Below are 23,802 nucleotides of genomic sequence, written 5' to 3'. Positions count from 1 at the left end.
TACCTGTGATCAGCCATCTTGATACTCACTACCTGTGATCAACCATATTGATACTCACTACCTGTGATCAGCCATCTTGATACTGACTACCTGTGATCAGCCATCTTGATACTCACTACCTGTGATCAGCCATCTTGATACTCACTACCTGTGATCAACCATATTGATACTCACTACCTGTGATCAGCCATCTTGATACTGACTACCTGTGATCAGCCATCTTGATACTCACTACCTGTGATCAGACATCTTGATACTCACTACCTGTGATCAGCCATATTAATACTCACTACCTGTGATCAGACATCTTGATACTCACTACCTGTGATCAGACATCTTGATACTCATTACCTGTGATCAGCCATCTTGATACTCACTACCTGTGATCAGACATCTTGATACTCACTACCTGTGATCAGCCATATTAATACTCACTACCTGTGATCAGACATCTTGATACTCACTACCTGTGATCAGACATCTTGATACTCACTACCTGTGATCAGCCATCTTGATACTTACTACCTGTGATCAGCCATCTTGATACTCACTACCTGTGATCAGCCATCTTGATACTCACTACCTGTGATCAGACATCTTGATACTCACTACCTGTGATCAGACATCTTGATACTCACTACCTGTGATCAGCCATCTTGATACTGACTACCTGTGATCAGCCATCTTGATACTCACTACCTGTGATCAGCCATCTTGATACTCACTACCTGTGATCAACCATATTGATACTCACTACCTGTGATCAGCCATCTTGATACTCACTACCTGTGATCAGCCATCTTGATACTCACTACCTGTGATCAGACATCTTGATACTCATTACCTGTGATCAGACATCTTGATACTGACTACCTGTGATCAGCCATCTTGATACTCACTACCTGTGATCAGCCATCTTGATACTGACTACCTGTGATCAGCCATCTTGATACTCACTACCTGTGATCAGACATCTTGATACTGACTACCTGTGATCAGCCATCTTGATACTCACTACCTGTGATCAGCCATCTTGATACTCACTACCTGTGATCAGCCATCTTGATACTCACTACCTGTGATCAGACATCTTGATACTCACTACCTGTGATCAGCCATCTTGATACTGACTACCTGTGATCAGACATCTTGATACTCACTACCTGTGATCAGCCATCTTGATACTCACTACCTGTGATCAGACATCTTGATACTCACTACCTGTGATCAGACATCTTGATACTGACTACCTGTGATCAGACATCTTGATACTTACTACCTGTGATCAGCAATCTTGATACTTACTACCTGTGATCAGCAATCTTGATACTTACACCCTGTGATCAGCCATATTAATACTCATTACCTGTGTTCAGCCATCTTGATACTCATTACCTGTGATCAGCAATCTTGATACTTACTACCTGTGATCAGCAATCTTGATACTTACACCCTGTGATCAGCCATATTAATACTCATTACCTGTGTTCAGCCATCTTGATACTCACTTCCCGTTATCAGCCATCTTGATACTCACTACCTGTGATCAGACATCTTGATACTCACTACCTGTGATCAGACATCTTGATACTTACTCCCTGTGATCAGACATCTTGATACTCACTACCTGTGATCAGCCATCTTGATACTTACTCCCTGTGATCAGCCATCTTGATACTTACTCCCTGTGATCAGCCATCTTGATACTCACTACCTGTGATCAGACATCTTGATACTTACTCCCTGTGATCAGACATCTTGATACTTACTCCCTGTGATCAGACATCTTGATACTTACTCCCTGTGATCAGACATCTTGATACTCACTACCTGTGATCAGCCATCTTGATACTTACTCCCTGTGATCAGACATCTTGATACTTACTCCCTGTGATCAGACATCTTGATACTCACTACCTGTGATCAGCCATCTTGATACTTACTCCCTGTGATCAGACATCTTGATACTCACTACCTGTGATCAGACATCTTGATACTTACTACCTGTGATCAGACATCTTGATACTCACTACCTGTGATCAGACATCTTGATACTCACTACCTGTGATCAGACATCTTGATACTCACTACCTGTGATCAGACATCTTGATACTCACTACCTGTGATCAGACATCTTGATACTCATTACCTGTGATCAGCCATCTTGATACTCACTACCTGTGATCAGACATCTTGTTACTCACTACCTGTGATCAGCCATCTTGATACTCATTACCTGTGATCAGCCATCTTGATACTCACTACCTGTGATCAGCCATCTTGATACTCACTATCCGTGATCAGCCATCTTGATACTCACTACCTGTGATCAGACATCTTGTTACTCACTATCTGTGATCAGACATCTTGATACTCACTACCTGTGATCAGACATCTTGATACTCACTATCTGTGATCAGACATCTTGATACTCACTATCTGTGATCAGACATCTTGATACTCACTACCTGTGATCAGACATCTTGATACTCACTATCTGTGATCAGACATCTTGATACTCACTATCTGTGATCAGACATCTTGATACTCACTACCTGTGATCAGCCATCTTGATACTCACTACCTGTGATCAGACATCTTGATACTCACTATCTGTGATCAGACATCTTGATACTCACTATCTGTGATCAGACATCTTGATACTCACTATCTGTGATCAGACATCTTGATACTCACTACCTGTGATCAGCCATCTTGATACTCACTACCTGTGATCAGACATCTTGATACTCACTATCTGTGATCAGACATCTTGATACTCACTACCTGTGATCAGACATCTTGATACTCACTATCTGTGATCAGACATCTTGATACTCACTATCTGTGATCAGACATCTTGATACTCACTACCTGTGATCAGCCATCTTGATACTCACTACCTGTGATCAGACATCTTGATACTCACTATCTGTGATCAGACATCTTGATACTCACTATCTGTGATCAGACATCTTGATACTCACTATCTGTGATCAGACATCTTGATACTCACTACATGTGATCAGCCATCTTGATACTCATTACCTGTGATCAGCCATCTTGATACTCACTATCTGTGATCAGCCATCTTGATACTCATTACCTGTGATCAGCCATCTTGATACTCACTATCTGTGATCAGCCATCTTGATACTCATTACCTGTGATCAGCCATCTTGATACTCACTATCTGTGATCAGCCATCTTGATACTCACTATCTGTGATCAGCCATCTTGATACTCACTACCTGTGATCAGCCATCTTGATACTGACTACCTGTGATCAGCCATCTTGATACTCACTACCTGTGATCAGCCATCTTGATACTCACTACCTGTGATCAGACATCTTGATACTCACTACCTGTGATCAGACATCTTGATACTCACTACCTGTGATCAGACATCTTGATACTCACTACCTGTGATCAGCCATATTAATACTCATTACCTGTGATCAGACATCTTGATACTCACTACCTGTGATCAGACATCTTGATACTCATTACCTGTGATCAGACATCTTGATACTCACTACCTGTGATCAGACATCTTGATACTCACTACCTGTGATCAGACATCTTGATACTCACTACCTGTGATCAGCCATCTTGATACTCACTACCTGTGATCAGCCATCTTGATACTCACTACCTGTGATCAGCCATCTTGATACTCACTACCTGTGATCAGACATCTTGATACTCACTACCTGTGATCAGCCATCTTGATACTCACTACCTGTGATCAGACATCTTGATACTCACTACCTGTGATCAGCCATCTTGATACTCACTACCTGTGATCAGCCATCTTGATACTCACTACCTGTGATCAGCCATCTTGATACTCATTACCTGTGATCAGCCATCTTGATACTCACTACCTGTGATCAGCCATCTTGATACTCACTACCTGTGATCAGCCATCTTGATACTCACTACCTGTGATCAGCCATCTTGATACTCACTACCTGTGATCAGCCATCTTGATACTCACTACCTGTGATCAGACATCTTGATACTCATTACCTGTGATCAGACATCTTGATACTCACTACCTGTGATCAGCCATCTTGATACTCACTACCTGTGATCAGCCATCTTGATACTCACTACCTGTGATCAGACATCTTGATACTCACTACCTGTGATCAGACATCTTGATACTCACTACCTGTGATCAGACATCTTGATACTGACTACCTGTGATCAGACATCTTGATACTGACTACCTGTGATCAGACATCTTGATACTTACTCCCTGTGATCAGACATCTTGATACTGACTACCTGTGATCAGACATCTTGATACTCATTACCTGTGATCAGCAATCTTGATACTCACTACCTGTGATCAGCCATCTTGATACTCACTACCTGTGATCAGCAATCTTGATACTCACTACCTGTGATCAGCCATATTGATACTCACTACCTGTGATCAGCAATCTTGATACTTACTCCCTGTGATCAGCCATCTTGATACTCACTACCTGTGATCAGCCATATTAATACTCATTACCTGTGATCAGACATCTTGATACTCACTACCTGTGATCAGACATCTTGATACTCACTACCTGTGATCAGCCATATTGATACTCACTACCTGTGATCAGCCATATTGATACTCACTACCTGTGATCAGCAATCTTGATACTTACTCCCTGTGATCAGCCATATTAATACTCACTACCTGTGATCAGACATCTTGATACTCATTACCTGTGATCAGCCATCTTGTTACTCATTACCTGTGATCAGCCATCTTGATACTCATTACCTGTGATCAGACATCTTGATGCTCACTACCTGTGATCAGCCATCTTGATACTCACTACCTGTGATCAGACATCTTGATACTCACTACCTGTGATCAGCCATCTTGATACTCATTACCTGTGATCAGACATCTTGATACTCACTACCTGTGATCAGACATCTTGATACTCACTACCTGTGATCAGACATCTTGATACTCACTACCTGTGATCAGACATCTTGATACTCACTACCTGTGATCAGCCATCTTGTTACTCACTACCTGTGATCAGACATCTTGTTACTCACTACCTGTGATCAGACATCTTGTTACTCACTACCTGTGATCAGACATCTTGATACTCACTACCTGTGATCAGACATCTTGATACTCACTACCTGTGATCAGCCATCTTGTTACTCACTACCTGTGATCAGACATCTTGATACTCACTACCTGTGATCAGCCATCTTGACATCTGGCCATTGTGTAAGTGAGGAATGTGATGGGTATAGACTGTAGATCAACAGTCAATGAATCAATTGATCAGTGATTAGATTCTTCCTTGTTAACAGTTCATGTGTTATGTGTGATGATTGTGATGTAATGTGTTGTACAGTGCTGAGTTGGTCAAATGTTTGAATGGAACATAGTGTTTTAGACAAAAATCACTACCACATACAGTATATCAGATGTGGGTAGAGCCCCCCCCCCCCCCCCCCCCCACACACACACACACACACTCACATATCACACACACACACACATACACACTCACATATCACACTCACATATCACACACACACACACGCACACATACACACACACTCACACACTCACACACTCACACGAAGACACACCCACACACAGATGTGACTTGTGTATCAAGATGAGTGTCACTGATGGTAACGTCTGTCTCTCTGCTATCTGGCTCCATCCTTCTCTCTCTCTGTCCACCACATCCATTCTATTCTGCAGGGTAGGCAGGCAGTCAGACTGAATGGAAAGTGATTGCACACCGCCAGGGATGGGGGCGGACAGCATGAAGAAGTGGCCCTCCTACCTTAAAGCTTCTGCCCAACAGAATCACAGCGTAAATGAAATTAAAAACAGACTGGACTAAACCATACGTCCCAGTCGGGGAATGGAGTGCAGAGCTACTGTAGCTAAGTGATGGGAAACTGCTGTTGGGACAGAGATACTGTAGCTAAGTGATGGGAAACTGCTGTTGGGACAGAGATACTGTAGCTAAGTGATGGGAAACTGCTGTTGGGACAGAGATACTGTAGCTAAGTGATGGGAAACTGCTGTTGGGACAGAGATACTGTAGCTAAGTGATGGGAAACTGCTGTTGGGACAGAGATACTGTAGCTAAGTGATGGGAAACTGCTGTTGGGACAGAGATACTGTAGCTAAGTGATGGGAAACTGCTGTTGGGACAGAGATACTGTAGCTACTGCTGTTGGGACAGAGATACTGTAGCTAAGTGATGGGAAACTGCTGTTGGGACAAAGATACTGTAGCTAAGTGATGGGAAACTGCTGTTGGGACAGAGATACTGTAGGTACTGCTGTTGGGACAGAGATACTGTAGCTAAATGACGGGAAACTGCTGTTGGGACAGAGATACTGAAGCTAAGTGATGGGAAACCGCTGTTGGGGCAGAGATACTGTAGCTAAGTGATGGGAAACTGCTGTTGGGACAGAGATACTGTAGCTAAGTGATGGGAAACTGCTGTTGGGACAGAGATACTGTAGCTAAGTGATGGGAAACTGCTGTTGGGACAGAAGTCAATGGAAGAGTCAAACATGAGAGCAGTAGCTAGCTATAGACAATAAAAGAAGAAGACATAGAGTGCAGTAGAGGTGCAGTCTAGACCCGTGTTGTATTTGTGTGGAAGTAGTGGGTATAAGGTAGAACTCCATTCAGTTCACTGATCTATTTCATTTTGGGAATCATGTTAACCCACTTGTTCTCTGAATTACCCTCTTATTTACCCATGAGGCTCAGGATTCAACCATCTGTTTTTTACCACTACTTCCCTGGTCACATGATGAATGGGGATTACAGAGAGAGGGTTTTGGTCTGGTTCTCTATGAGGGACGTTGGGGAACAAGGGAATCTCCCAGTTGTTATCCACCCTGTCATGGCGATCCTAATTCATAGGCCATTAAACAATACGAGGACCATATGGGTATATCAGCCATGTCCACTGAGCTTCCTGTTCAGGTGTGTCCACTGAGCATCCTGTTCAGGCATGTCCACTGAGCTTCCTGTTCAGCCATGTCCACTGAGTTTCCTGTTCAGCAATGTACATTGAGCTTCCTGTTCAGGCATGTCCACTGAGCTTCCTGTTTAGCCATGTCCACTGAGCTTTATGATAAATAAATAAAACAAATTAAAATCTCAGTTTTTAGAGCAAAGGGTACTTGCAATTCCCAGATAGCGGGTTCGATTCCTGCGACCACCCAGTCTCTTTGGATAAAAGTGTCTGCTAAATGGCATTTTCTACACATTATATTCATGTGTGGATGACTATGTGCCTCTCCTAAACATTACCACTGTTATCTGAAGGAGACTGATCATGGCCAATCCAATATTGACATCTAGCCCCTAAACCAAATGGACACATTTCAACATCACCACAACACCGTTATCAACGTTCAATGATTTTGTATGCTGTAATCATGGTTTTATCTGTGACCATGCAATCAGTCATCTATAATGATGCCGTAATCATTGGTATAGTCCCAAATTACAGGCCATGATCTCATCATTTATTCCTCAAAATCATGTAAAAGCATGTCACATAAAATGGCCCCCAATCTAGCAGATACCAAAAACAAAACATATATAACCTTTGAACCACTTTGAACCTAAACCATAGATAGCTATATATTTGACTTTGTTGCGTGTTAGGCACGCAAAGTAATGCTGATAGGAAGGTAGGTTTGTCCTTGAATGCTGATAGTAAGGTAGGGTTGTCCTTGAATGCTGATAGTAAGGTAGGGTTGTCCTTGAATGCTGATTGTAAGGTAGGGTTGTCCTTGAATGCTGATAGTAAGGTAGGGTTGTCCTTGAATGCTGATAATAAGGTAGGGTTGTCCTTGAATGCTGATAGTAAGGTAGGGTTGTCCTTGAATGCTGATAGTAAGGTAGGGTTGTCCTTGAATGTGTATAGTAAGGTAGGGTTGTCCTTGAATGCTGATAGTAAGGTAGGGTTGTCCTTGAATGCTGATAGTAAGGTAGGGTTGTCCTTGAATGCTGATAATAAGGTAGGGTTGTCCTTGAATGCTGATAGTAAGGTAGGGTTGTCCTTGAATGCTGATAGTAAGGTAGGGTTGTCCTTGAATGCTGATAATAAGGTAGGGTTGTCCTTGAATGCTGATAGTAAGGTAGGGTTGTCCTTGAATGCTGATAGTAAGGTAGGGTTGTCCTTGAATGCTGATAGTGATGTAGGGTTGTCCTTGAATGCTGATAATAAGGTAGGGTTGTCCTTGACAACTGATAGTAAGGTAGGGTTGTCCTTGAATGCTGATAGTAAGGTAGGGTTGTCCTTGAATGCTGATAGTAAGGTAGGGTTGTCCTTGAATGCTGATAATAAGGTAGGGTTGTCCTTGAATGCTGATAGTGATGTAGGGTTGTCCTTGAATGGTGATAGTAAGGTAGGGTTGTCCTTGAATGCTGATAGTAAGGTAGGGTTGTCCTTGAATGCTGATAGTGATGTAGGGTTGTCCTTGAATGGTGATAGTGATGTAGGGTTGTCCTTGAATGCTGATAGTAAGGTAGGGTTGTCCTTGAATGCTGATAATAAGGTAGGGTTGTCCTTCATGTCATGTGGTTTATGAACTGATACACAAAACGACACTGGATTCAGTTTTTAAATTTTCAATTATCAAGAAATTTAAATTTTCAAAATTCTTGCAACCAATAGACTGTTACACTGTATACAGTGTATGGAGGGATACACCCATCCCTGCTCTGCACATTTTGCTGCAAAGAGTCAGAATCATTCGATCATAGGTTCAGAACTTTTGTGAAACAGCACAGTTGATATATATATGGCAAATAGAAATCAAAACGTGATGGTGTTCAGAGATAGATGGGAGGGTTGAGGGTAGTTGAAGGATGGGACTAAAAACAAACAAAAGATAACTAATGTAAAATATACTGTGTCTGTAAAATGGATATAGTATGTATAAGCAGGAAGTAGAAGCCTAAGTGTTGTTGTCCATTAGTTTCCTCCAATTAGGGGAGGGGTGGTAGGGTTAGGGGAAAATAATAAAGCAAAAGATATAAAAATATATATATATATATATATATATATATATGAAATGTATATTTACCCCCCCAAAAATATGGGGGATTGGAAATGATGCAGACAATTGATGGAAGCCACAACCTATCTGCAATATTAAAGGTGAGGGGTTTTCCTGAATGCCACCCAATCAACTCCCTGTATACAGTACAGATGTATCTTCATAGCACAGTCACACCTACATTATAAGATCCTGACTGAGAGCCACCATAAACATATCTCCTGGTCAGCACTTCTTCCGTCTCTCCTCTCACCTCTACTATTAATGGACGCAGACAGTAACAACTGTAATGTTGTGCTGTACCATCTTCAGGACTGTAAACCATGGCCGTGTCCCAAATGGGACCCTTTTCTCTATTTAGTGTACCAAAGGGCTCTGGTCAAAAGAAGTGCACTATATAGGGAATAGGTTGCCATTTGGAAAACACACCATGCTTTGCCAGTCTGTTCGTGTCATTCAGGTTAACCTTCGGTTACTACTAGGGATTTGCATGTGAAATCAGGTAACGGATTACTTATTGTACAGCAGACCTGGGTTGAAATACTATTCGAAATCTTTCGAAAATACTTTCAGCATTTGCCTTTGCCTTTAGGGGCTAGGTGGATGAGGTTTGCAGTTTTGGGACTATTCTGTTGGTCTATTAAGCCAGGCCAACTCAGTCAAGCAGAGATCAAGTGTCTGAAATGTTTTCAAATAGTACTTGAACCCAGGTCTGCTGTGCAATATTGAAGACAGATTTAAGTGGATTATTTTAGCTAATAGCATTCCCAGCCATCACCATCTCTGTGTGAGCGTTTTTCTTTTCTTCGTGACAATACTTCTCTTTTGCTGGCTCTTGGCTCATGGATGTATTGTCTTCTGAAGTGGATGTTAAGATGTCATCATGCTATTCAGTCATTACTGACTTTGGGACTAGAAATCTATGTAGGCGTATAATGACTTCTCTACCATTGTACAGTATATGCCACCGCTGTAAATAACAAACCTGCTTCTTTTCAAAGTACTTTGACCCCTAGCTAATAGCGATACTGTTGAAAATGGTGTAAATACATACAACCTTAAAACGGCAGCACGTTGCTGTACAACACGGTTTGAAGTGAGTCGATGTAGGTGAGCTACCTGAAGAATGCTAACAGGAAAATCCATCCACTCCCATCCGTTTTCATGCAACAATGATAATGTTAAATACACTACTAAGCCATATTTTGGGCCGCTGACCCCGTACTGCAGATCCACAGATGATTTGCTAGTTATCCATAAAACGAGTTCAAATTGTAATTTGTCTGATCCAGCCCTTTAAGCACAGGCATCGGATGTCATGTTTTTTTAAATATCTTGGTCCTTGACTACTGTGCAGCGCCTGCTCTTCAATTCTACCTCACTGTGCTTATGCTGCACCACATTTCCATGGTACCCTGTTTTTGCTTTGTGCTCTGCTCCGCTCTGCTCCATTCGCTCTCCCCTACCTACCTGGACTGTATTGATGCACTGCTAACCTTTCACAATATATAATAGCGTATAAATCTACAAGCAACACATCATCATCTGTAAGCTGCGGGAGCAAAAGATGGCTCAGTCCATTGCTTTTTCGGGATAGGGTTATTGTCTGAGTAAGGCGCAGAGAGAGAGAGAGAGAGAGAGAGAGAGAGAGAGAGAGAGAGAGAGAGAGAGAGAGAGAGAGAGAGAGAGAGAGAGAGAGAGAGAGAGAGAGAGAGAGAGAGAGAGAGAGAGAGAGAGAGAGAGAGAGAGAGAGAGAGAGAGAGAGAGAGAGAGAGAGAGAGAGAGAGAGAGAGAGATAGATCCATTCCCATCAAGTATCTGGGACAATGTTCCGATAGCTAGGTGTCTGGCCTGGTCTGGTCAGACTTTAATCTAGATAGTGACTATCACCATTCATCACCAGAGGTAACTCAGTTCATTGTGTGTGGGGACCATCTCCTTCTCCTGAGATGTGGTTCAGTCCATCGTACCCAGACTCTTTGAAAACCATTGATGTGATGTGGTTTTGACGAGGCATTGGAGCTCACACACACACACACACACACACACACACACACACACACACACACACACAGCTTGTGTAGTGTTGTTTCCTCTACTCGTCATCATATTAACAGAATGTTCCAGCACAAAAAGCCGTCACAAGGAACAAATGTGAGACAGTAAAAATACATCATCATGTTTTGTTCCTGATTGACATGATACACAAAGTACTAAAGACAGAGATCAGGGACTTAAAATATAAGAACACTAAAAGTAGTTATTTACGAACTCATTTTCTCCAAGTCAAGAGTTCATTGTGAGGATTTTCCCCAAGTGTTGGGTGATTTTGGGGTTTATTACAAGTGAATTGAATGATATAATCGAGTCCCCGTTCTAAAAATGAGGTTATGCTGAAGTGCTAGTGAAATAACTTTGATTTAATTGTATTAACAATGTCCTTTAGTATAACCTGTTGAGGAAGAATGTGTTCAGTCTAGAACGTTACCTCAAGGTGCCTTAATATTCTAGATGTCTTTAAAGATGATGGATGTAGTCCAGGAAACCCTTAGCAACCCACGATTAGTCAGACTTTATAATGTGTTTATTGAAATTGAATCAAACAGGTTGGAACAGGAGGATGCAGTCAAGCTGCCGGGGAAAACATACACCCACATCAAGCTGTTTCACCCACTTGGTTCAAGTCAAGGGCAACATTCCCCATCGATGTTCCTTCCTGGTTCTTTAGAAATGTGTCAGAGACCATTTAAGACAGCATTGAGACATCAGGAACATATACATTATGTATGTGACATGTCCTGGTGTATAGCGGTGATCATTAATCATCGTGATAACAGTCACGTCCCGGTTATTAACTCTCCAGGTTACCTTCTGCCAATGACTGGTTTCAGTACAATGTGTACTAATGGCCGCCTCATCAGAACAGCAGTGTGAACCAGATATGGAAACCTATACTCTTTCACAGTGCCTGAACCTTACTGTGCTGGCTCTGGTATTTCCCCCTCACATTGTCCGTTCCTGCACGGTTCCATCAGCTATGGAGACGGCAGGATGAGTAACCAGGATGAGTAACCAGGATGAGTAACCAGGATGAGTAACCAGGATGAGTAACCAGGATGAGTAACCAGGATGAGTAACCAGGATGAGTAACCAGGCCAGCACAGTGCAGCTCAGCTTGGCTCGGCCTAGTAGTCTGAAAGGGGTTCTTTATATTGGTTTTTCAATACTCAGTGGTTCTTGGTTTTGGATTAATGCTAGTTCTGTTGTGATTCCCGATTAGTATCAAAAGCATGGCTGTGTTGTACTGGTACTTAGTTCCAGTCAGTGTGCTCTCTCCTCTTTGACACTGCCCACCCATACCCATCACACATACAGTACATTACCTACTGGGAGAAACACAGCATTAGATCTGAGAATGCAGACAATATGACCCCAAACATCCTCACTACTCCAGACAATATGACCCCAAACATCCTCACTACTCCAGACAATATGACCCCAAACATCCTCACTACTCCAGACAATATGACTCCAAACATCCTCACTACTCCAGACAATATGACCCCAAACATCCTCACTCCTCCAGACAATATGACTCCAAACATCCTCACCACCCCAGACAATATGACCCCAAACATCCTCACTACTCCAGACAATATGACTCCAAACATCCTCACTCCTCCAGACAATATGACTCCAAACATCCTCACTCCTCCAGACAATATGACTCCAAACATCCTCACCACCCCAGACAATATGACTCCAAACATCCTCACCACCCCAGACAATATGACACCAAACATCCTCACTACTCCAGACAATATGACCCCAAACATCCTCACTACTCCAGACAATATGACCCCAAACATCCTCACAGACGATGTTGTATGTATGGATTACTCCACAGTACTAACACACCCCTGCCATGTGAGGTATCTGTTGTGTAACACATATCCCTGCAGTACATACTACTCCAAACGGATTGAAGAAAACACATACTCTATCTTTGCGTCGGCATGCTAGTCAAGTTTTTGAATAAAAAAATGACATTTGTTGCGAAATTTGTTACACCCCTTCACCGGGACTAAAAATCTATGCGGCCAAACATGTCGCATCACCCATGTATTAATGGACAACAACAAAGGGAGTAACAATTATAATCAGACAGCTCAGAATACATTTGTCAGTTAATAGAACTTATGATGTTAAATTATTATAAAGTGATTTCCCAGACTCAAAGGTTGTGTCCAAAATGGCACCCTATCACCTACATAGTGCACCACTATTGACCAGGGCCCATAGGGAACTATGTAGGGAATAGGGTGCCATTTGGGATGGACAAATATTCTACTGAGCTCAACTAATTACAAAAACAAAATGTCTGTAATCTGTTAAAGAAACTGTGGATCAATAGTATCATGTTATGTTCATGACCCTGACCCTCTCCTCTGTGGCTTCCAGATAGCTTACACATTTTTACTTTCATTTTGTTTCGTTCTTTTCTTGGGGGGGTGGTTTGGGGGTGGTAGGGATTGGGAGGGAGGGAGGGGGGTGGTAGGGATTGGGAGGGACTGGGAGGGAGGGAGGGGGGTGGTAGGGATTGGGTAGGGAGGGAGGGGGGGAGGGGGGTGGTAGGGACTGGGAGGGAGGGAGGGGGGTGGTAGGGACTGGGAGGGAGGGAGGGGGGTGGTAGGGATTGGGTAGGGAGGGAGGGGGGGAGGGGGGTGGTAGGGACTGGGAGGGAGGGAGGGGGGTGGTAGGGATTGGGAGGGACTGGGAGGGAGGGAGGGGGGCTTGAGGGACTATGAAAGTAATAGTGTCTTATTAAAACCGATGTGGGCTTATTATATTTGCATGTATGCTATGTGTCTTAAGCTGTGCTTTTAAAGTCAATTAATACTACTCCCAACTCACCCCACGTTCGTTATAAATACGATGCATTGTTCCTTCTTATGCTTTAAAGTAAAAATGACAAGTTAAATATACATCTACATATTTACTCTTGTATGGTCTTTGTTTCTAGCCATGTACAGTACTGCAGTTTTTCTACTACGCATCTATCTTTGAAAAACAGTTTGTAAAACGTATTCTTTTTGTCTCTGGAAGATTTCTACTGTTAAAGCCTAGCTTTCATTGAACCTCTATTCTGTCTCTAGAATATGGAATGATCGGCGAACATACTGTAAAAAGTCAGCGGCCCAGATCAGTCTTTGACACAAAGGCCCTGCAGGAGCAAGCTGAATCTGCTAAATTTATGGCACAAACTGGTAATACAATAGTTATGTTTCTTTCACCTTTTATTTTGTTAACTATAAACTTAATTTCATCTAAGTCACTTACTTGCATGCTCTTTCTTGTGCTGCACCTTTTAGGTGACAATGTTTCTGTATTTTTTAACCTCCTACCACCTCCTCCTTCTTCTGTTGCTATTCACATTAAAACCCACTAGACAAATGTTCCTGTTCCCTTTGAGTATTTACTTAGAATAACAACTATAATTGGGCTCCCTGGGTCTCTGTTCATTTGTTGTTACACAGCGAGTTGGCAAGTGCATTACTCGTTTCTCAAATATTAAAGGGTAGGTAAAATTGTGCCCTGTCACAGTTAATAATATCCTTAAAAGTGTGCTTAATAACATTTGAAAAATGTCCTTCATCGACAACTCCTACTGCCTTCGGCAAGAGTGAAACGCATACTGAATAAAAAATGGGTTTGATAAATAATGTTTAATGTAAGATAAACAAAAATCTTAACTTAAACCAGTCGAATATACTAAAATATAGTGATGATTGTATCCATTCAAAAATTGCAGAAGGATATAAATTAATTGAAAAGCATCGTTATTGCTTCTCCAGGTCCATATAGAGGGTTTCTAGGCTCAATCCAAATGGACTGCGATAAAGACAATTCTTTTTTTTCTATTTTTTTCCCTTTTTCTTTCTAATTTCGTTTAAAAAAAAATACATGTTTCTGGGTTCCGTTAATTGTTTGTTTCGCTTTCAATTTTTTTTAACCCAATTTCACCTCATTTGATGTTACTTTTAAATCTGTGACATTAATCAACACACCTGCCTTACTTTCATTTTAATTTGCAAATCCACTTTGTTGTTTACTAAATCCTAACAGCATGTCTCCATTCCAACACGCTGTGGGAGTGTGTTATTTATCTCTTATGGACCCCATCACTTTGCTCTTCAGTTCTTCCATTCTTAGATTGTCTAATTGACTCTCCCTGTACTGCTTCATCTTACCAATTGATCCACCTTTCAAAGTCTATTATAATTCTGATCAGACCAATTATATATAATAGGGTTTACAGTATATCCCTATTGGGTTGAATCAATCTATATCAGTCCTATTATACTGCAGCTTAGTGACACAATACAGAGGGAAATCTTCATAAGATTTCAATTACATATAAATGTATTCAGAGCTGAAATGTCCAAATCTCTTATGCAAATAAAGCCTCGTTGAAATTGAACATCACACGTACATCTTAAACTGTAATCCAAATATTTGAACGTTGTCTTCTTGCTTTCTAACACACAACTAAGCTATCTTGGATTGTTCTATTCACCCTACCTACTTAGCTCAATGCCAAGGGTGCTAGCGTAACCAATGTTAGCATTTATTCAATTTATTCAGCATTTCATGGCTTTTGGATTTGTGACGTGATCATATTTTTGCATTGAAAGGCCTCACCCAGGACATACTGATGCATTGTTGACATTCTCTGTCAATAAGGCAATGCTTTTGTTATTGGGAATTACCACCTAACGGCACACACATAAGCAAATTCACTCCACATGTGTTTATATACAATCAGTGTATGAAGTTGTACCTCTAAGAATTAAACTGGTATACTTTGTATACACTCCTAGAAAGAAGGTTTCCAAAAGGGTTCTTTGGCTGTCCCCATAGGATAACCCTTTTGGTTCCAGGTAGAGCCCTTTTGAGCTCCATGTAAAACCCTCTGTCGAAAGGTTTCTACCTGGAACCAAAAAGGGTTCTTCAAAGGGTTCTCATATGGGGACAGTCGAAGAATCCTTTTAGGTTCTAGAAACAACCTTTTTATCTGACTGTATGGTTCTAGAGACAGGTGACCAGTGTACATTTAAATATTCAGTATCAACAGTTAAAATATGTCATAACAGGAGTGTGACACACCAGCAGACCTTTTGTCACATTCTGCTGTTTGGAAAAAGAGTATTTTATGAACCCAATGCAAACTGGCACTGTGAATGTTACTTCCACGCAACAAGCTCCATGCAACAAGCTGTGATCTTCTGAATAAAATGAAAAGGGGAGTTTTTCTTCCCTCTCGTTTCCCTAGTACTCTTATGAAAAATATAAACTGGCAAAAAAAAAAAAAACTTTTCATAAATTGTGACCAAACACTAATTAATATGGGTTGGAGTTAGATCCTCTCTGGTTGTCTTGGAAACTGCAGTGTAGACTGTAGTGATGTAACACTGCTGTGGGATCCACACTAGACTTCTCCTTAACTAACTCTCCATTCAGCTTTTATTGCACCAGTAGATGTCCTTCTTGCATGCAACCATGTTCTTTTACATTTTATAGAGCTTTTTGAAACCTTTGATTTGGTTTTATTGATGCATGTGTCAGTATGAAAGATGAAGATGAAATGATGTTACACCTTTTAGTCAGGTAAATGGCCAAATCCCTTATTGTGATCAGAAGTAACACTGGGGCCTGTGATGTGGAGCTTTGCTGTGATCTTTGAATAAATGTGCTTCAGACTAAATCTGACAAATGCTTAGTGTCAATTATGATCCATCTGTACAGTTCCTCCAAACCATTTGGACTTTACTATGATCCATCTGTACAGTTCCTCCAAACCATTTGGACTTTACTATGATCCATCTGTACAGTTCCTCCAAACCATTTGTACTTTACTATGATGCATCTGTACAGTTCCTCCAAACCATTTGGGACTTTACTATGATGCATCTGTACAGTTCCTCCAAACCATTTGGGACTTTACTATGATCCATCTGTAGAGTTCCTCCAAACCATTTGGGACTTTACTATGATCCATCTGTAGAGTTCCTCCAAACCATTTGGACTTTACTATGATCCATCTGTACAGTTCCTCCAAACCATTTGGAACTTTACTATGATGCATCTGTACAGTTCCTCCAATCAATTTGTACTTTACTATGATCCATCTGTACAGTTCCTCCAAACCATTTGGACTTTACTATGATGCATCTGTACAGTTCCTCCAAACCATTTGGGACTTTACTATGATCCATCTGTAGAGTTCCTCCAAACCATTTGGGACTTTACTATGATCCATCTGTAGAGTTCCTCCAAACCATTTGGACTTTACTATGATCCATCTGTACAGTTCCTCCAAACCATTTGGAACTTTACTATGATGCATCTGTACAGTTCCTCCAATCAATTTGTACTTTACTATGATCCATCTGTACAGTTCCTCCAAACCATTTGGGACTTTACTATGATCCATCTGTAGAGTTCCTCCAAACCATTTGGACTTTACTATGATCCATCTGTACAGTTCCTCCAATCAATTTGTACTTTACTATGATGCATCTGTAGAGTTCCTCCAAACCATTTGTACTTTACTATGATCCATCTGTACAGTTCCTCCAAACCATTTGGACTTTACTATGATGCATCTGTACAGTTCCTCCAATCAATTTGGACTTTACTATGATCCATCTGTACAGTTCCTCCAAACCATTTGGAACTTTACTATGATGCATCTGTACAGTTCCTCCAATCCATTTGGAACTTTACTATGATGCATCTGTAGAGTTCCTCCAAACCATTTGGACTTTACTATGATCCATCTGTAGTGTTCCTCCAAACCATTTGGAACTTTACTATGATGCATCTGTAGAGTTCCTCCAAACCATTTGGACTTTACTATGATGCATCTGTACAGTTCCTCCAAACCATTTGGAACTTTACTATGATCCATCTGTACAGTTCCTCCAAACCATTTGGACTTTACTATGATCCATCTGTACAGTTCCTCCAAACCATTTGGACTTTACTATGATGCATCTGTACAGTTCCTCCAAACCATTTGGAACTTTACTATGATCCATCTGTACAGTTCCTCCAATCAATTTGTACTTTACTATGATCCATCTGTACAGTTCCTCCAAACCATTTGTACTTTACTATGATGCATCTGTACAGTTCCTCCAAACCATTTGGAACTTTACTATGATCCATCTGTACAGTTCCTCCAAACCATTTGTACTTTACTATGATCCATCTGTACAGTTCCTCCAAACCATTTGTACTTTACTATGATCCATCTGTACAGTTCCTCCAAACCATTTGGGACTTTACTATGATCCATCTGTACAGTTCCTCCAAACCATTTGGGACTTTACTATGACACAATAAGATTTTTTTTTCTACTTGAGACTCCGTTCAGGGGAGCCAGACAAGGTTTTTGAACAAACAGCTTTTTGACCAATTACTAGTCATAAAGGTTCTTGTTCCCTGCAATCACAATACAACAACACTTACAAAATGATGAATGGGAAGTCAAAGGAACTGGATCAAGAGATATGGGGCCAATGACCAACAGAGTCGTGGTCTTGTCTCTTATTAATCATTTATCAAAGATCACATGAAGGTAAAACATGTCTATTTAGTTAAATATTAAAGTTAACTAGGTTAATATCCCTCCCCATTAACGTAGCTTCGGGTTTCGAATAACTCCTCCCCGATTGCTCTACCTTGAAACCCCACCCCAGCACAAAGCTCCACCCCAGTATAGCCCTGCCCCCTGTAGCCCCACCCCCTGGGCTGATCATGTGACCGTGTTGCTGCATTTAACTGGTGTCACCCTTCTCCCTCTACACAGGTGAATCTGGTGCAGAGGAGTGGTCCCAGTGGAGCTCATGCTCAGTTTCATGCGGCCAAGGGTCGCAGGTGCGAACAAGAACATGTGGTTCACCGTACGGAACTCACTGCAGCGGCCCTTTAAGAGAGTCAAGGGTTTGCAATAACACTGTCCCCTGTCCAGGTAGTAATAGCTGCAGCATTATTACTTTACTTGTTATAACGTCTTTCTCCTTCACCCTTCATTTTTCTATGTGTGCATTGTTGTGCTTGCTTTGAATTGACCATCAAACCAATGTTTTTGTTACTGTTTAGTTTGACCTTTTAACTAGTCTATTTGGTTATATTCTTATTACTTAATATTCTTATTTAATGTATTATTATTATTATTATTGTTAGACATCTATTATCTGATGATGCTTTCTTCTCTTTGTGCATGTCACGGTGTTTTGCAGAAGTGTTGTCTATGTTATCCATCTCTTCCCATATAATGATAAGTCATTTCACCACAACTCCTGAAATGATTGACAGTGATGTAGTTCTGTAGTTTTGCATGTTATGGAGATTAGGGAATTGTAGATTCTGGTTTGTGTCTCCAGGGTTCAGTGTGTTTGCTTGAAGGTCAAGGTTAGTGGTATATTTGTATATATATTGCAGTATCTGTACAATTATACTGCAAGACATATGTATCTCGATGTAGGCTGTTACAGTAGTTGAATTGATGAAATGTTGCCTAGATTTCTGCATACTTAGTCTGGTACCTAATATTTTTGGGTTGTTGGTCCAGTTGATGTACTTTGCTCCTCTGGGGTCTTTAGAATGTTATGACGTCTTACACTGTGGACAGTTGTTGCGTTTTTTGGCAGAAGGGGACATTCAGTATTTTCTCATAAAAACAGCATTCCCCTACACAAGACAGTCATTGGTTATTCTTGATGATTTGTGATGTATTACCTTCTGAATTGTGGAGAAGAGACCCATATTCTGTGTGTGTCTACTGTGTGTAGATATCCCTGTGTTCAACAGCAGCTGTCAAACTAATGTTAGTGTTTTTACATCTGTTGATTTGCAGGGAATTTTAGGAGCCATTCTTCTATGTGGAGGAAAGTGTCTCTGAAATTACATTTAGGCACAAAGTCATGTAAAAGGTTTCACCCCCTTCGGCTAATCAGAAATTCATGTGAGCAGCTCTCTGACATTTAGTCAGACGTAGTCCACATTAAGATGTGTCATGACTAAGTGTAGGGTTGGCAGTTTTCTCAAGGATCAGACAAGAGGGCAAGACATTATTCCAAACCATTTTAATTTACCATTTCTAACCTGACAAGCTCTGGTAGCTAGCTGAACTGACCCAACAAGCTCTGGTAGCTGGCTGAACTGACCCAACAAGCTCTGGTAGCTAGCTGAACTGACCCGACAAGCTCTGGTAGCTAGCTGAACTGACCCAACAAGCTCTGGTAGCTAGCTGAACTGACCCGACAAGCTCTGGTAGCTAGCTGAACTGACCAACAAGCTCTGGTAGCTAGCTGAACTGACCCAAAAAGCTCTAGTAGCTAGCTGAACTGACCCGACAAGCTCTAGTAGCTAGCTGAACTAACCAACAAGCTCTAGTAGCTAGCTGAACTGACCAACAAGCTCTGGTAGCTAGCTGAACTGACCAACAAGCTCTGGTAGCTAGCTGAACTGAACCAACAAGCTCTGGTAGCTAGCTGAACTGAACCAACAAGCTCTGGTAGCTAGCTGAACTGACCCGACAAGCTCTGGTAGCTAGCTGAACTGACCAACAAGCTCTGGTAGCTAGCTGAACTGACCAACAAGCTCTGGTAGCTAGCTGAACTGACCCGACAAGCTCTGGTAGCTAGCTGAACTGACCAACAAGCTCTGGTAGCTAGCTGAACTGACCCGACAAGCTCTGGTAGCTAGCTGAACTGACAAGACAAGCTCTGGTAGCTAGCTGAACTGACCAACAAGCTCTGGTAGCTAGCTGAACTGACCAACAAGCTCTGGTAGCTAGCTGAACTGACCCGACAAGCTCTGGTAGCTAGCTGAACAGACCCAACAAGCTCTTGTAGCTAGCTGAACAGACCCAACAAGCTCTTGTAGCTAGCTGAACTGACCCAACAAGCTCTTGTAGCTAGCTGAACAGACCCAACAAGCTCTTGTAGCTAGCTGAACTGTCCCAACAAGCTCTGGTAGCTAGCTGAACTGACCCAACAAGCTCTGGTAGCTAGCTGAACTGTCCCAACAAGCTCTGGTAGCTAGCTGAACTGACCCAACAAGCTCTTGTAGCTAGTTGAACTGTCCCAACAAGCTCTGGTAGCTAGCTGAACTGCATGAATCACCCTCTTCCATTCAGAAACAATAATTGAAGCAGTCAGCCAACAGAGCCATATACCCCAGGTGTCCCCCTGGAATGAAATGAGGAATAAGAGAACCAGAAGTGATAGTGCTTCCAAATAATCCGTTATTTCCCCCTTGGTGAGGCTTTGGCAGCAGGCTAATAGGCTAAACTGTCTTTTTCTCTGGAAGTAATGTGCCGTTGTTTCAGGCCAGTAATGTAGTCAAATCGACAGCAGAAATATTGAAATCTGTGTTTGTCTGAGTCAAATAGTTTTCAAGGACAGAAATTCATGCAGGGAACATTTTCCTTGAAGGGCACTACACAAGGACTTTATAACACATTCATAACCTATACATACTGGCTGCATTCATGCTTATGTCAACAACCACAAGACAAAGCAAATATCAACTTGGTTTTTTTTTTTGCACAGAAGATAATACAAAACAATATGATGAGAGTTTAAAAGGAAACATGACAAGGACATGGAGAGGAAGGAGCGGTGCAGGACAGGTCAAAACAACCTCCTCCTTTCAAATGATTCTAGAATGAAACCAAACAAAGAAGTATTCTGATTTATAAGACTGTTTAAACGTTTAGAATTTGACACAGAGGAAAATCAGATAAATAAAAATACAAATAAACTGGTGGTTGTTGATGGAAGTTGATATAGCATTTAGAAAATCAACTGCTTATTAATGCGTTATGTATGGCTTATGAACATGTTAGGAAGTCCTTATGTCGGTCTCTTTCAAGTAAAGTGTCAGTGCTACACAGCATGCTGTCACAGTGGAGCAGTTTGTCTCACATCAATCCTCACTAGAGGTTCACTACTAGAGCACCTTGATGACAGAATTATTCAAATGCAACGTTACCCAATTTAGAGATGGTATTTTAATACCAATTTGTTGCAAACGGCCAAAAAAAGTTGTACATAATTCCACCTTTTCAGTTGTAAATAGTTTATTGCACTGCAGAGAAGACTTGTTCAATGTTCCAACACTGATTTCAATTATACGTCCTTTAATAAGGAAGGAGGCACAGGCTACGTCCCAAATGGCAACCAATTTCGTATATAGTGCGTTACTTTTGACAAGGACCCATAGTGCTCTGATCAAAAGGAGTCCACTACGTAGGGAATAGGATGCCATTTGGTCAAAAGTAGTGCACTACGTAGGGAATAGGGTGCCATTTGGTCAAACGTAGTGCACTACGTAGGGAATAGGGTGCCATTTGGTCAAAAGTTGTGCACTACGTAGGGAATAGGGTGCCATTTGGTCAAAAGTAGTGCACTATATAGGGAGCAACTTGGAACACAGGGCCAGACTTGTAGCTCAACCTGTACTCTGATTATATCTCTAACTGAACTAAAGAACTCCAGCCTTGCCCGATTTTTATTTATTCAGCTAGGCAATTCAGTTAAGAACAAATTCTATTTACAATGACGGCCTACCTCAACCAAACCCTAATCTGGACAACGCTGGGCCAATTGTGCTCCGCCTTATGGCACTCCCGATCCCGGCCGGTTGTTATACAGCCTTGAATCTAACCAGGGTCTGTAGTGACACCTCTTGCACTGAGATGCAGTACCTTAGACCGCAGCACCACTCAGGAGCACTCGGGAGCCCTATCTGACAAAAGCTCTTCATTATAAGGCTGACTTTGTGATCCTAGAATATGGTGTTGATCCTTCACAGAAGAGATACACTCTCCCCATCCATCCCACTGTCTCTCTCTTTCTCTCTCTCTCTCTTTCTCTCTCTTTCTCTTTCTCATGTGCGATTGGGACTTTGATTTTAATTAACAATGTTTGAGCGGGATTTGCGTTTTCATGAAGCAATCAGAGGCGTTGAAGGAGGGATATGCCACTTGGCAGGATAACTTGGCACTCTTAACACACCGGTGACCAGATTATGTTTTATCCCAGGTGATAGAGAAGCCATTCTGGGACAGTTCTAAGAAGCGCCAAACAGTCTAGTCTGACACAGTATTAGATGTCGGCCATTTCTTAGAAATACTATGTTGTTCTTTGTAAGCTGGTACATCTGCTTGGCAGATCAGCAAGCAGTATGTGGATATGAATTACTACAAAGAAGCAATATCAGGTCAAACTCATTTCACTTCCTAAAGATGGAAGCCTCACGTGGTCCCACGACCCCATGATTACTACTTTGTGGTAATTCAGGGTAAAGCTCACTGGTTGGACTACATATATGTGCTTTCTGTTTTGCTGATAATTATTGATGAAATCGTGTCATGTGGCAGAAACAGCGACAGCAATGAAACCGTTTATTTTATGTCTGTTGTGTACCATGATCTTGCTGCAAAACAAATTATTTCCCTGGAATAATAAAGTTGAAACCTTTTACTTGACCCCTAACCTCTGACCTCTGCCCTATGTCCTACAGTGCATGGCGTCTGGGAGGAGTGGTCACCATGGAGCCTGTGTTCGTTTACGTGTGGGCGTGGCCACCGCACTAGGAACAGGATGTGTGCCCCGCCCCAACATGGAGGGAGAGCCTGTGA

General features: G+C 41.6%; 1 protein-coding gene across 13 annotated transcripts in view; it reads left to right on the top strand.

The window, feature by feature from the left end:
- The window catches only part of adgrb3 (adhesion G protein-coupled receptor B3), a 368,383-nt gene that overhangs the window by 128,020 nt on the left and 216,561 nt on the right, over positions 1-23,802 (top strand). For 11 of the 13 annotated variants that reach the window (XM_071394473.1, XM_071394478.1, XM_071394470.1 and 8 more), the window contains exons 3-5: positions 14,243-14,353; positions 18,961-19,122; positions 23,685-23,802. The exon at positions 23,685-23,802 is cut by the window's right edge and continues 47 nt beyond it. In XM_071394473.1, coding sequence (XP_071250574.1) covers positions 14,243-14,353; positions 18,961-19,122; positions 23,685-23,802 — 391 coding nt within the window. The remainder of the gene's footprint in view (positions 1-14,242; positions 14,354-18,960; positions 19,123-23,684) is intronic. The other 2 variants (XM_071394475.1, XM_071394479.1) reach the window with 2 other exon arrangements.

Source organism: Salvelinus alpinus, chromosome 3, assembly GCF_045679555.1.
Source record: "Salvelinus alpinus chromosome 3, SLU_Salpinus.1, whole genome shotgun sequence".
NCBI classification, from domain to species: Eukaryota; Metazoa; Chordata; class Actinopteri; order Salmoniformes; family Salmonidae; genus Salvelinus; species Salvelinus alpinus.
This window is presented reverse-complemented; position numbering and strand designations above follow the sequence as displayed.